This window comes from Anthonomus grandis, chromosome 17 (genome assembly GCF_022605725.1).
Source record: "Anthonomus grandis grandis chromosome 17, icAntGran1.3, whole genome shotgun sequence".
Classification (NCBI taxonomy): domain Eukaryota; kingdom Metazoa; phylum Arthropoda; class Insecta; order Coleoptera; family Curculionidae; genus Anthonomus; species Anthonomus grandis.
In genome coordinates, this window is record NC_065562.1 from 9,354,626 (window position 1) to 9,365,865 (window position 11,240).

Here is an 11,240-nt window from a genome sequence, read left to right on the forward strand (position 1 = left end):
CTTAAAATCATAATAAAATTCTACATACTCTACATTTGGCTTGAATTCACCACACAAATCTAATTGAAAGTTGTACGCTTTGTGGTTTTGAGATTTATCAAAAAGGTAGTCGATTGCTTTTGTTACCACAAGATTACTTTTATTAGTGAAGATCAGATCCAAATAAACTAATCTATAATTAGGTATTGTTATTTTTTGAATTTGTTTTATAGTTGATAACTTTATTTTTACTTTCTATATTTATTTATTTCTGGCCGTGGTATACTTTATAAGGCTATATCTTATTTACTTTTTTTCGACTATTTGTCTTTAAGGTTAGATGTAAAACTAGCAGCAATGCTAAACATCGCCTAAAGTGGAAATTTATATATACATAAAAGTTGTATAAAGCAGCCTATATTAACTGTAAATTTATTCTCTGTAACTCATGTATATAAATAAAAGACACTTATGATTATTACGAAAATTATAATAAAATATTAAGGAACATCAATAATACAAAAAACTTAAAACTATATACACATCAGAATAATCCTTTCTTTGGTGCAGATTATTCTTCATTAAGAACATTTTCAAAAAAAAACTTCTTAACTAGTTTTTGGCTAAAAATTCTCAGCATGTGCAAGAATATGCTCTTTTTACAGTTTCTATAAATTGTTCCATTGCCTGTTCTTTGGTCATGCCTTTTTTCCCGTTCCAAGCGCTCCATTTAGCTGACTCGACTAAGTTAAAAGCACTTGGTTTTTCTAAAAATAAAAACTAAAAATATTTAAATATTTAGATTGATTGATCAAAGCTACCTTTACTGATATTCCCTTTTGTAGCTTGCTTTAATAAACCATACAGCTCCAATCCATCAGATACTGAAGGAGGACACCCATATTTCGCAGAGACATTTCGACATGATATGAACCTCTAACATAATATAAATTACAAATTAAAAATAATTAAATAAATAAACTTACCTCGCTTATTTCTCCGTGCATTTTATACTCTTGTATATAAATAAACTCAAAAGAACCACACTTAAACAAGCGTTTCACTTTGAAAACACCAAAACTAATACAAAGAAAAATATTTTTCTATTTATATAATAATTCTAGGAGTTGCGTAATTTGGTTTCTGTAGGTTCCCAATGACACATTTTAGCACTGATTGATACAATAGACCAGGAGATTAAATACATTATCTCTTGAACCTATTTTATTTAATAGGCCAAATAGTGGCTGGACTAATGTTTATTTGGATTACATCCTACACACTGTCTGATCAGTAGTTTTTAGTTCATATGCACTAAGCTAATATTTTTTTGAAAATTATGCAATTAGGAAATATTTGGCTTTAAGTAGTTTTATAATAAAGCGTCATTTTAATTGCGTCATATATTATTGTGTTTCTTTTTGTGAAAAGTTTTATATGCAGTGCATTTCTGGTTCAAAACCTTGGGAAAAAATAAATATCATAAAATGAAAAAAAAAGATGCTTTATTGTTATTAACAAAGAAAAATTGTTCTAAACAAAGCTATCTTAAATTACTACCACTAAACTTAACCACTACACCCCATACACACTCGAGTTCTAAAACAAACATAAGAACAGCAGAAAAAAAATACATAAAAAGTAAATTAAAATTATCTTTTAAATTAAAATTATCCCCTCAAGTATAACACAACAAAGAATTTTAACCATACAAACAAATCAAATAAAATTCAAATACTGTAAACTTACACTTAGGGAAAATTAGAATGTGTCGACGTAGTATTCATCCAGTGAATAGTAACTTTTTCAGTCAAAAGTATTTTCAATTTACGTTTAAAAGTGTCAATACATGTTGCCTCCCTGATTCCACCTGGTAAACGATTGAAAATTTTGATCCCTCGTAGAAAATAGATTTTTTAGTTAATGTGGAGGAGGGGATTGGAAGAATTTAGATCGTTCACTTGACGCGTTAAGTATCTTGGATTTGAGGTTATAAATTTAAAGCCATTTGCAAAAAGTAAGCAGGCCATTTCCTGAATGTAGAGGGAGAAGACAGTGTGTATGCCCAGCCTAACAAATAATGGGCGACAGAAATCTCTTGGTTTAGCCCCACAGATGTAACGTACAGCACGCTTCTATAAAACAAGCAGCATTTGTAGAAGGTAGGCAGCTGCATTATCCCAGAAGCAAATGGCATACCTAAGGTGGGATTCAATTAATGAAAAATATACAGATCTTCCAAACTCCATGCCAAGCTCCAGGGTAACCACTCTGACTGAAAAACAACCTGCAGACACCTTTTTGCAAGTACCGAGGATATGCTCTTCAACTCTGAGTTCTCTGTCAATGAATATACCCAAAAATTTTGTATTATCAAACTGCTGAACTACTGAATTAGAAAAAGACACGTGGTCTAGAGCACACTTAAAACACAATAATTTGGTTTTTTGAGGATTTAGTGAGAGCAAGTTTGATTCAAACCAGAGATTTACTGCCTGAAGATCAGTTGCTAATGTACTTCGCAGAGTATCTGTGTCTGGGCTGTGCCAAAGAAGTGTGGTATCATCGGCAAATAGAGTAAATTTCCCCCGTACATTAAGATTGGTAAGATTATTTATGTATAGGAGAAAAAGTATAGGCTCCAAAACTGAACCCTGAGGAACTCCCAAGGTGATCAGACTACTTAGATCCTACAAGCACTCGTTGTTGCCGATTTTGCAGATAGGAAGCAAACCAAGAAGATGAAACTCCCCGAAATCCATAATGATGAAGCTTCCGCAGCAGAATCCTATGGCAGACACAATCGAAAGTCTTCGACAAACTTAGAACATTGAAAGGCTAGAAGTAGCATGCCGTGGAACTATGGGCAGGTTTGTTTGCTTGCAACATCTCTGATGCAATGATTCCAAATGCTTATAGAGAAATCGCAAAAATCACATTATAATAGCATAAAAATTTTCAGTTGTTTCCGAAGGCACAAAACAATACTACTGCTCCCCTTTAATAAAATATCAAGCATTTTTTAAAAATAAATTTGGTAAGATATCGAATATATTGAACTCAATATACGTTAAATAAATGAAAATAAAGTACGAAGAAACGAGAAAACGGTAATGGCATCGCAACGCCGCTCGATCGCATTGTTGATGTCACCGATACAAGCACTCTTTACCAGTGACGTCGTCAACAAATATTTACCTGATAAATTTTTATTAATTATTAAAGAGTTTGACTATAAGTAATATTACCATTTATGAGCTATTTATGTGTTTTTTTTTAATGGACTTCATTAGAGGAAGGTCCTAATAAAAGGCAGCATTTTTGTCAAAGCATTTTTAAGGAAATTAAATATTTTATTAATATAATATTATAGATTTCTTAATAAATCATGTTTTAAGACACAAATTTTTAACATTTTGCAAAATTTTATGGTTATTGTTATATTGGACAAAACTCAGTTTTACATAACTTACTTATATCACATAATATATACTTCTATGGTGCTGACTTTTTCAAAGAGACAGTATTGCTTCAGCGGAAAAAGTTAAAACTACAAGGATGTTCAAATAGTGAAGGAGTTGCAGGTTTTTTGTAGGTTATAAGATTTTTATTATGAGTATTTAGCCTATATAATGGTTTTGAGACATTTAATAGTGACCTATATAATTCCTAATACCAATTATTATATCATATTAATTTATACTAAAAAACAAAGCTTACCTAAGAATAAAGACTATGTACAATAGATTAGATAGTTTATTAGTAGTAATATACAAACGTACTTTTACAAGTCAAAATATGTAGTATGTTGCCCAACATTTTTCGAAAATCATGTTATTATTTCTTAAGTATTTTAATAATGAGTTGAGATCTAATTCAATTTCTTTGGCGCAAATTTGTTTGTTGCAATCTTCGAATTTTAATTTTCTTTATTTTTTTTTCTATAATTTGGTGACATGTGATTTAGCTTTTAAAACGGTGGAATCATCAGTGCTTAGGTCCTCAGGATATCATTTTGATTTTACCCTAGAATAATATACATAAAAATATAGTATTACCAAAATTTAAAAAAAGTATTATGATAATCCAATTGATCAATAAAATGTATGTTATTATAAAGAATCTTTGTAATATCATACATTTAATTAATATTAAATATTTTAATATTAAACAAATATAACACAATAAAATACTATATCACTTTTAAATAAGATATATTGGTGATTGAGATATTATACAATACTAATACAATACAATACCTGTGAGATATTTTGTGCATAACTCTACTTGTCTTAGTTTGTCTCAAAAAGTCTTAGACTTCTGCCGTACAAAGCTATATTTTTGGGAGGTAGTTGTCCCACTTCTTGAGGTGTTGGTTGTACCCCTTCCAGGTACTTGAGCCTCTTGCAGAGTTGGGTCGGGCATTCACAGAGCAGGTGTTCTGCTGTTTCTGTGGCATTGCTGCAGAATCTACATTGGTCGTCCTCTGTTATACCTATTGCCTTTAGGTGATATTTCACTGGGCAATGACCGGTTAGGAGTCCGACTGCTGTTCTGATGTCTGATCTGTTCATGTCTAGGAGATGTTCAGCTCTTTTTCTAGAAGTGGTTATAAACTTTTTTGCCTGTCTTAGTCCTGGTGCTCAAATAAGATATATAGAATAGGATAATACATGGCAAAAAACTAGTAGTCTATTTTGAGTGTATTTTTACCTTTTCCTTGGCAGAGTCAGGGAATGTGTACCAGTTAAACAAAAACGGCTTTGATGAGAAATTGTAATTGTTGACCTAGACCCCACGATTACTGTAGAACTATTAATCTCAGATGCAGTTATTGTTGATGATGAATGATCAGATCTGTAATTATACAAAATTTGGTGTATCAAAAATATTAATCTATTTTAATTATCCATACTTATCTATATTAGCTTCACTGTTTGTACTATATACCATTTTGGAAGCTAAAGAAGTTTTTGCACTCTTCAGGAAAGCTGCCCCTGCAGCTTTGAAGGATAAATCACTTGGTAATTAACTGAATTATCCGCTGCTGTGTTTTTAACCAGTGCATCAGAAATCCTAGTAAAAAAATAGTTTTACACACTTACCTAATTTAATTAGTATTAGTTATAAATAAAGCTTATATGAGTAACACTAATCCTTTTTATGATGATTTTTTTATACTAGAAAAAAATATTTTAAAAAAATTATCTTTGAGGTAGAGCTGATTTGTTTTATAGTCTGGCTACTGATAATATTATCTTCCTTATATAAGAAATCACTTCTAAGGATGTGATCTGAACAAACAAATATGTTGTTTAATTGTGTTGATTTCCATTAATGAAATCCATTGTTCCCTTTGGGCATATATTAGGCAGTCTATAATAAGTATTTGATATTTAATCAAAAAGCAAAAAAAATTACAGTAATGAATTAATATGTGGTGCCAATTACTATATATATTATTGTAAGTTGCAATATGGTAAAACAAAAAAAAATTATCGACCAAATTTTAGGGAAAGACAAAATTAACTTTATACATAGATATCAATATCTAAATAAATTTCAAAATTCTTTAAAGGCAATAAAAAATTAGTAATTTCATCTATCTACCTAATGTCTATGTTAAAAAAACATAACTATACATAGATAGGTACATGGGTATTAGGTATGCCTTCTTTCTGCCAAAACAACAAAAAAAAACATAAAATCCTGCAATAAAACCAGGGACAAAATTCTAGTTTTATATTTTTTATAGCCTATTGGTAGATGAATATGTTCAAAAAAATATAAATATTTAAAAATATAAATATTTTGGTATTTTACGCACACTTTCACATTCAAGTTTTTATTAGGTTTATATCTATAAGATCCCCTATTCTACGTTTATGATGATGGTTACCCCATGATGTGATGTTATGAAAGTATCGGTACTTACTTGTGAAAAGATCGGCTTGAATCACCTTTTTATCATGATGCGGCACAAACGACACAAGTTTTTCCCATCCTAGCAATTAAAAAAAACACTAAAAATGTGGCCTTTTTCCTTTTTAAACCGAAAATTAAAGAAAATACACGAATCCCGAAAATAAACAAAAAGCCGTTTGACAGATGACACTACGCGTATGGCTCAGGCGCTTAAGCTCCGGTGTTGTCGCTTTACATTTCTTAGAAGCAGCTTTAGGGATAAGAATATTAATAATTTTGTTTTTTTTTGCTTAAGGATATTATATTTATTCTTAAAATAGGTTAATTGTAGTATTTATACTTTTTATTTTAAATTTTCCTATAAAATACAACACAAATAAATTAAATTAACGTTATAATGGTTGTTAAAATATAGCTAAAAATTTCCTCCGTTGGAAATTCGCGTCGACTTGACAACAGAGAATCGGCTAATATGTTTGTAAACAAAACACCCCTCTTGCCCCTGTGCACATGTTGGACTCAAACAAAGTTGTTGTTTACTTATTCTAGCCTTTCAATGTTCTAAGTCGACAAATCACAAAAAACTGCCGCCAAAACTCCACCATCATTTATCTGGGAGTAGCTCAGTGTAAGCTCATGAAAAAAATTAAACATGACATCATTGGTACTGGTATTTTCATGGAAGCCAAATTAAAGTCTGGTGAGGATGCTTTTGGACTTTAAAAAGGACATTATTCGATTTTTAACCAGTCTTTCGATTACCTTTGATAGCGTAGACAAGAGAGAGATGGGACGAAAGTTGGAAGGATTATCAAGAGCTCCACCCTTGTGAATTGGGATAACTTTAGCTGATTTTAGGCAAGATGGAAATATCCCCTTGCTCCAAGAAAGGTTAATTGCGTCAACTAGTGCCTTTAGCGCCGTTTCTGGAAGGTTAAGAGAAATCTTAGCTGAAAGGTTGTCTTCTCCAGTTGAATTTTAATTTTTTTCAGTATACAGAATATCCTTGAGTTCGTTTAGGTTTGTAGGTATAAAAAAAAAGAAATTTGGAACGTGAATGCCTGGCATAAAGGAAAGAGGATCCACTGAAGGGTTCAAATTTTGCTGAAGTTGTAGAGCAATATTAGAAAAAAAATTCTTAAAACCATTGGGAGAGACTTCAGGGCATTGTCTTGACTGCTTACCTCAATTTGTTAGATGAACCACTTAAACGGTTGGAGTATTAAGTTTGCTTAGAGATTCTTATCAGACGACGATACAAGGCTCGGTAAGAATTGAAATAGTTATGAAAAACTGGAGAGTCAGTGAACTTTCTTATTGTGTGAAGAGATCTCAGATTTCTTAAAGATACTTTCAAACCCCTTGTGAACCAAGATTTTATAGGTTTGGATTTCGTTTAATTTTAATCATTGGGAAGGAAGCATCAAAGAGCTTAACAATTTTTGTGTGAAAGGAAGATAAATCGAAAATAGAATTCCAGGACTCAAGAGCTGAAAGTTGACGAAACTTATTAAAGTTATTAATACCAAAAATTCGATTATATCGCTGTGCAGATACACTACATTCCTTTTGTATATTTGCTATTTTACATATTATAAACTCATGGTCTGATAAAGCAGAATTTGCGACTGTACACTCCACGGAGTCATCTGGAAAATTAGAACAAATATAGTCAATAGTGGAGCTTGTTGACTGTGTTATACGAGTAGAATCTTTTACATGCATATGTGTATTAAATGTCCCCATTAGATGATCGAGGATCAGAGTAAAGACAGAATTTTTATCATTAAAGTTGGTATTAAAGTCTCCTGTATGAACTACGTAAGCCGCCGATGGAATTTCAAATAAAAGTGCCTCTAATTTTAAAAAGAATTCGCTGCAGTCTCCTAGAGGAGATCTATAAATACAAATTACATATAAGTTTATGGATTTGGAGTAAATTACAGTAAATTCAAAAGTCATTTCCTTTAGGAGAGGGTTAAATTTATCTACCTGTTGAAAAGAGTTTTATTCTAAAAAGTTTTTACACAATAATATCATACATCCACCATGAGAAGACAAAATCCGACAAAAACTAGACAAAATAACATAATTTGGTAGATCAATAAGCTCACCCGGTTTAAGCCAGTGCTCAGTAAGTAATAAAATACTAGGATAGTTTAAGTCATGCAAAAAAAGTGAAAGTTCACTAGTTTTATGTCGCAGAGATTGAATATTTAACAACGTTAGAGTTAGTTGGCTAGGTAAAACATTAGATTGAATGTGTTTTACATTTACATGATTGTTGCTAGCTTGTATGTCAACAGTAGAGAGTTTACTATTCCCAAATGTTACATTGGACTGAGATGTTGACAGTCTTGGTGAAAATTCAATTTAATATTATTTAATTGACAGAAATCAATGAGATAATGTACCATGCGGTCCTTATTTATGTAATCGCCAACAATGGGTACAAGCCTAGTTTCATTTAGGGATTCAATGCATTTTGAGATTTCGCGATGTTGTGACGTTATAAATGAATTAAGTATGGGCCTATTTTTAAACAGAGAAGGTCCTATTAAAATTACGTTTGTATTATCCATGTTTCTAAGTCTTTTACGAATATCCCCAATGCTGCATCGTTTCTTGAGCACTGATTCAAGTGAACCAAGAAACACAAAAACGAAGTCCGATTTAGTAAACCGTTCGGAGAATTGGAGAGTCTCTTGAAGCAGGTCTTCAGTCAGCAAATTAGATGTCTGTTGGTAGTTTAGATCATACTTGCTACCAATTGATTTTTTAAAGAGTGACAGATATCCTCTAACATCCGATCCAATGACCAACATTTTGTTCTTTCTGGGATAGCGTCGTTCTGCTTTGGTATTTTAGAAAATTTTTTGTTAATTTTATTTTATTTTATTTTATTTTTTATATTTTGGTATTTTCTGCAGATGTAGGACAGGACTGAACTCGGGTAGCCTCATATTTTAGACTCTCAACTTCCATACGCTGCGCCGCATTTTCCAGTTCTAGTGTACGGATCGTTGATATCATGTTCTTGCTAGTACTTGTGTAAGATCTTGTAGGCGCTGATTTAGATCAGTTTCCAAGTACGTATACTTTTGTATAGTTTCTCTTAGAGTTAGCTCTTCAGATTGGAGTTTTTAATTTCATCCTAAAGTGTTATAATTCTTTGGCTTTCTTTTTCCAAATCGGAAGCAAAAAGACTGAGGGGAGTCAACATTAGACTGAGGAACAGAGAGGTAGAACAAATTGGGGAATCTGGCAATTTTTTTGGAAAAATATGACAGTTTCTATGTTGACCAGAATGTATTTCTCTAAGAATACTGAATAAGCCATTTTTCAACGAATGGTACTAAAATAGGTTATTTTTCTACCATATTAGGTCTTATAGATTTCCACTGACCCTCTACTGGAGCTGGAGCCTTCTAAAGAATAGATAATTAATCCTAAGAAAAAACTATAAGCTAGAGAGATATTTTTGATTGACATCCACTAATAGTCTTTAACTTATAATTTTCGTTGGAGATAGGATGGACGAGGATATTAACAACTTCAGTTCAATAATGGCTGGCATCTCTATCGAAATTAAAGCAGTATCCAGGATTTTTTTTTTAAATACTTTGGCACAGTCTGGTGATCATTAAATATCCTTTTTTTCTCGACGAGCTGACCAAGAAATTTTAGCATGTTATTAGGTTTCTTTTAAATATTCAGAATTAAATTTAAAATATCCAGAAAGCTAATTAATTAGTACTTGTAATTGGGTTGATACTTTATAAGTTCTAAATACTTCTTAAATTATATTTAGATTCTTCTTAAATATTTTTTAATTAAAATAATGATAGCATTCAAATGACCGACATATGATCCTTATATATTTTTAGGTAGATATTCATGTCTTTCCAACGGCAGGATATGGCATAATTGTGAAGTGCCTTTACTCCTAGCATTTTAGTCAAAAATTATTATGCGATTCTCGAATAGTTCTGCACTTTCATCTCAAAAACTGGAGAAACATTGAATAGGTATAGATAATATAAAAGCGAAACTAAAGAATCTTGATAAATATCTCTTGAATCGCTTTAGGTGTTCTTAATTTTTTTTTGTTAAGATAATTATTATGTTATCAAAATAAACGAAATATTAGCTTTATGTCATTCCATATGGCTGAAGCAATTGCATAACTGTAAATTGTTCTCCATTATCTATTGAAACCATTATCTGCTTTTTAATATAGCTTAGTATCGTAAAGAACATGGAAACTTTCATAGAGCCATGACCCTAACCTAAAAAAAAAGAAGAAGACAAATTGAAGAAGAGGAGTAAAAGTGGTAAGAATCCCCTATTTTGCTCAAAAGCTCAGATTTTGTTCTAGAAAGTAATCAACTCGTATTGAACTGCACTTATTTGAGCTATAAGATTAAAAAAAAAATAATTTGTTTTTTTGGCACATTTTACCTAGACTTATGTGTCAGCATCAAACGTAATCAACTCCAGAAATTTATTACAATCAATGATGTCTGTTTGGGTTGTTTTCTCGACTCCGCCTCTGAACTAGATTATCGAACTCTCCTTTCATTCATTCCCCACCCTATTCTTTTTTTAATGGTGTTTTCCCTGACTACTCTCCCTACTGCTTACTGTTCCATTTATTCTTTCCAATTAAATCCTAATATCCACACCTCTCTTCCTGCCCTCGTTCTGTCTTTATCTTTCTTTCTAACAAATATATCTGGAGATAGTTGTCCGGATAGATACTAGATACCTGCCACCTCTTGGCCTTTTGTCTCCTGCACCAGAAGCTAGAGAAATATAGAGGAGCCATAGAAGTATCATATAAAGGAGGATCCACAGAAAATGTTTCTTCTTAAGCTTGAAACTCTTCCAGGTCCTTGTATAATACCAGCGTTGCTTCCAGTAATAAGTATCACTTAAGGGATTTCTCATCTTCTAGATCAAAATATCGTGGTTTTAATTAATCAATATAAAGTCATAATAAAGAGTTTTTCAATAAGAGGGCAAGATTTCAGTGTTTAATAAAACATGGTTTTCTGCAGCAAAGTATTAAAATATTAATTGATTTAGAAAATATACACTTGAAAATCATGCATGATACAAAATATCTTGTAAATGGCCGCCACTACTTTCCTGGTATACGCGTACGGTTTTGACGAATTTTTCAAAAACGCTATTGTATACATGTGGTGGTATTTTATTGATAAAGCGTCTAATTTCGGCTTTCAATGCTTCGATGCAGGCTTATTGGCATAAGTCTGCGACTTCAAATAACCTCCCAGCCAGAAGTCTGAAGGCACTAAATCGCGTGGAGGCCA

The 11,240-nt window shown here is 31.8% G+C and overlaps 1 protein-coding gene and 1 long non-coding RNA gene across 2 annotated transcripts; both read right to left on the reverse strand.

Moving 5' to 3' along the window:
• Positions 1 to 448: 448 nt before the first annotated feature.
• Positions 449 to 1,123, reverse strand: LOC126746557 (putative acyl-CoA-binding protein). The gene is made up of 3 exons (XM_050454868.1): positions 966 to 1,123; positions 801 to 915; positions 449 to 746 (listed from the first exon to the last, which is right to left on the reverse strand). Exons 1-3 carry the CDS (start codon positions 984 to 986, stop codon positions 613 to 615), a joined length of 270 nt encoding a protein of 89 aa, XP_050310825.1. The 5' UTR covers positions 987 to 1,123; the 3' UTR covers positions 449 to 612.
• A 3,124-nt stretch (positions 1,124 to 4,247) lies between these two features.
• On the reverse strand, positions 4,248 to 6,021 carry LOC126746564 (uncharacterized). Its single transcript, XR_007663930.1, has 3 exons — positions 5,915 to 6,021; positions 4,895 to 5,055; positions 4,248 to 4,836 (listed from the first exon to the last, which is right to left on the reverse strand). It is a non-coding gene; the product is annotated as an uncharacterized LOC126746564 (long non-coding RNA).
• Between the last annotated feature and the right edge of the window lie 5,219 nt (positions 6,022 to 11,240).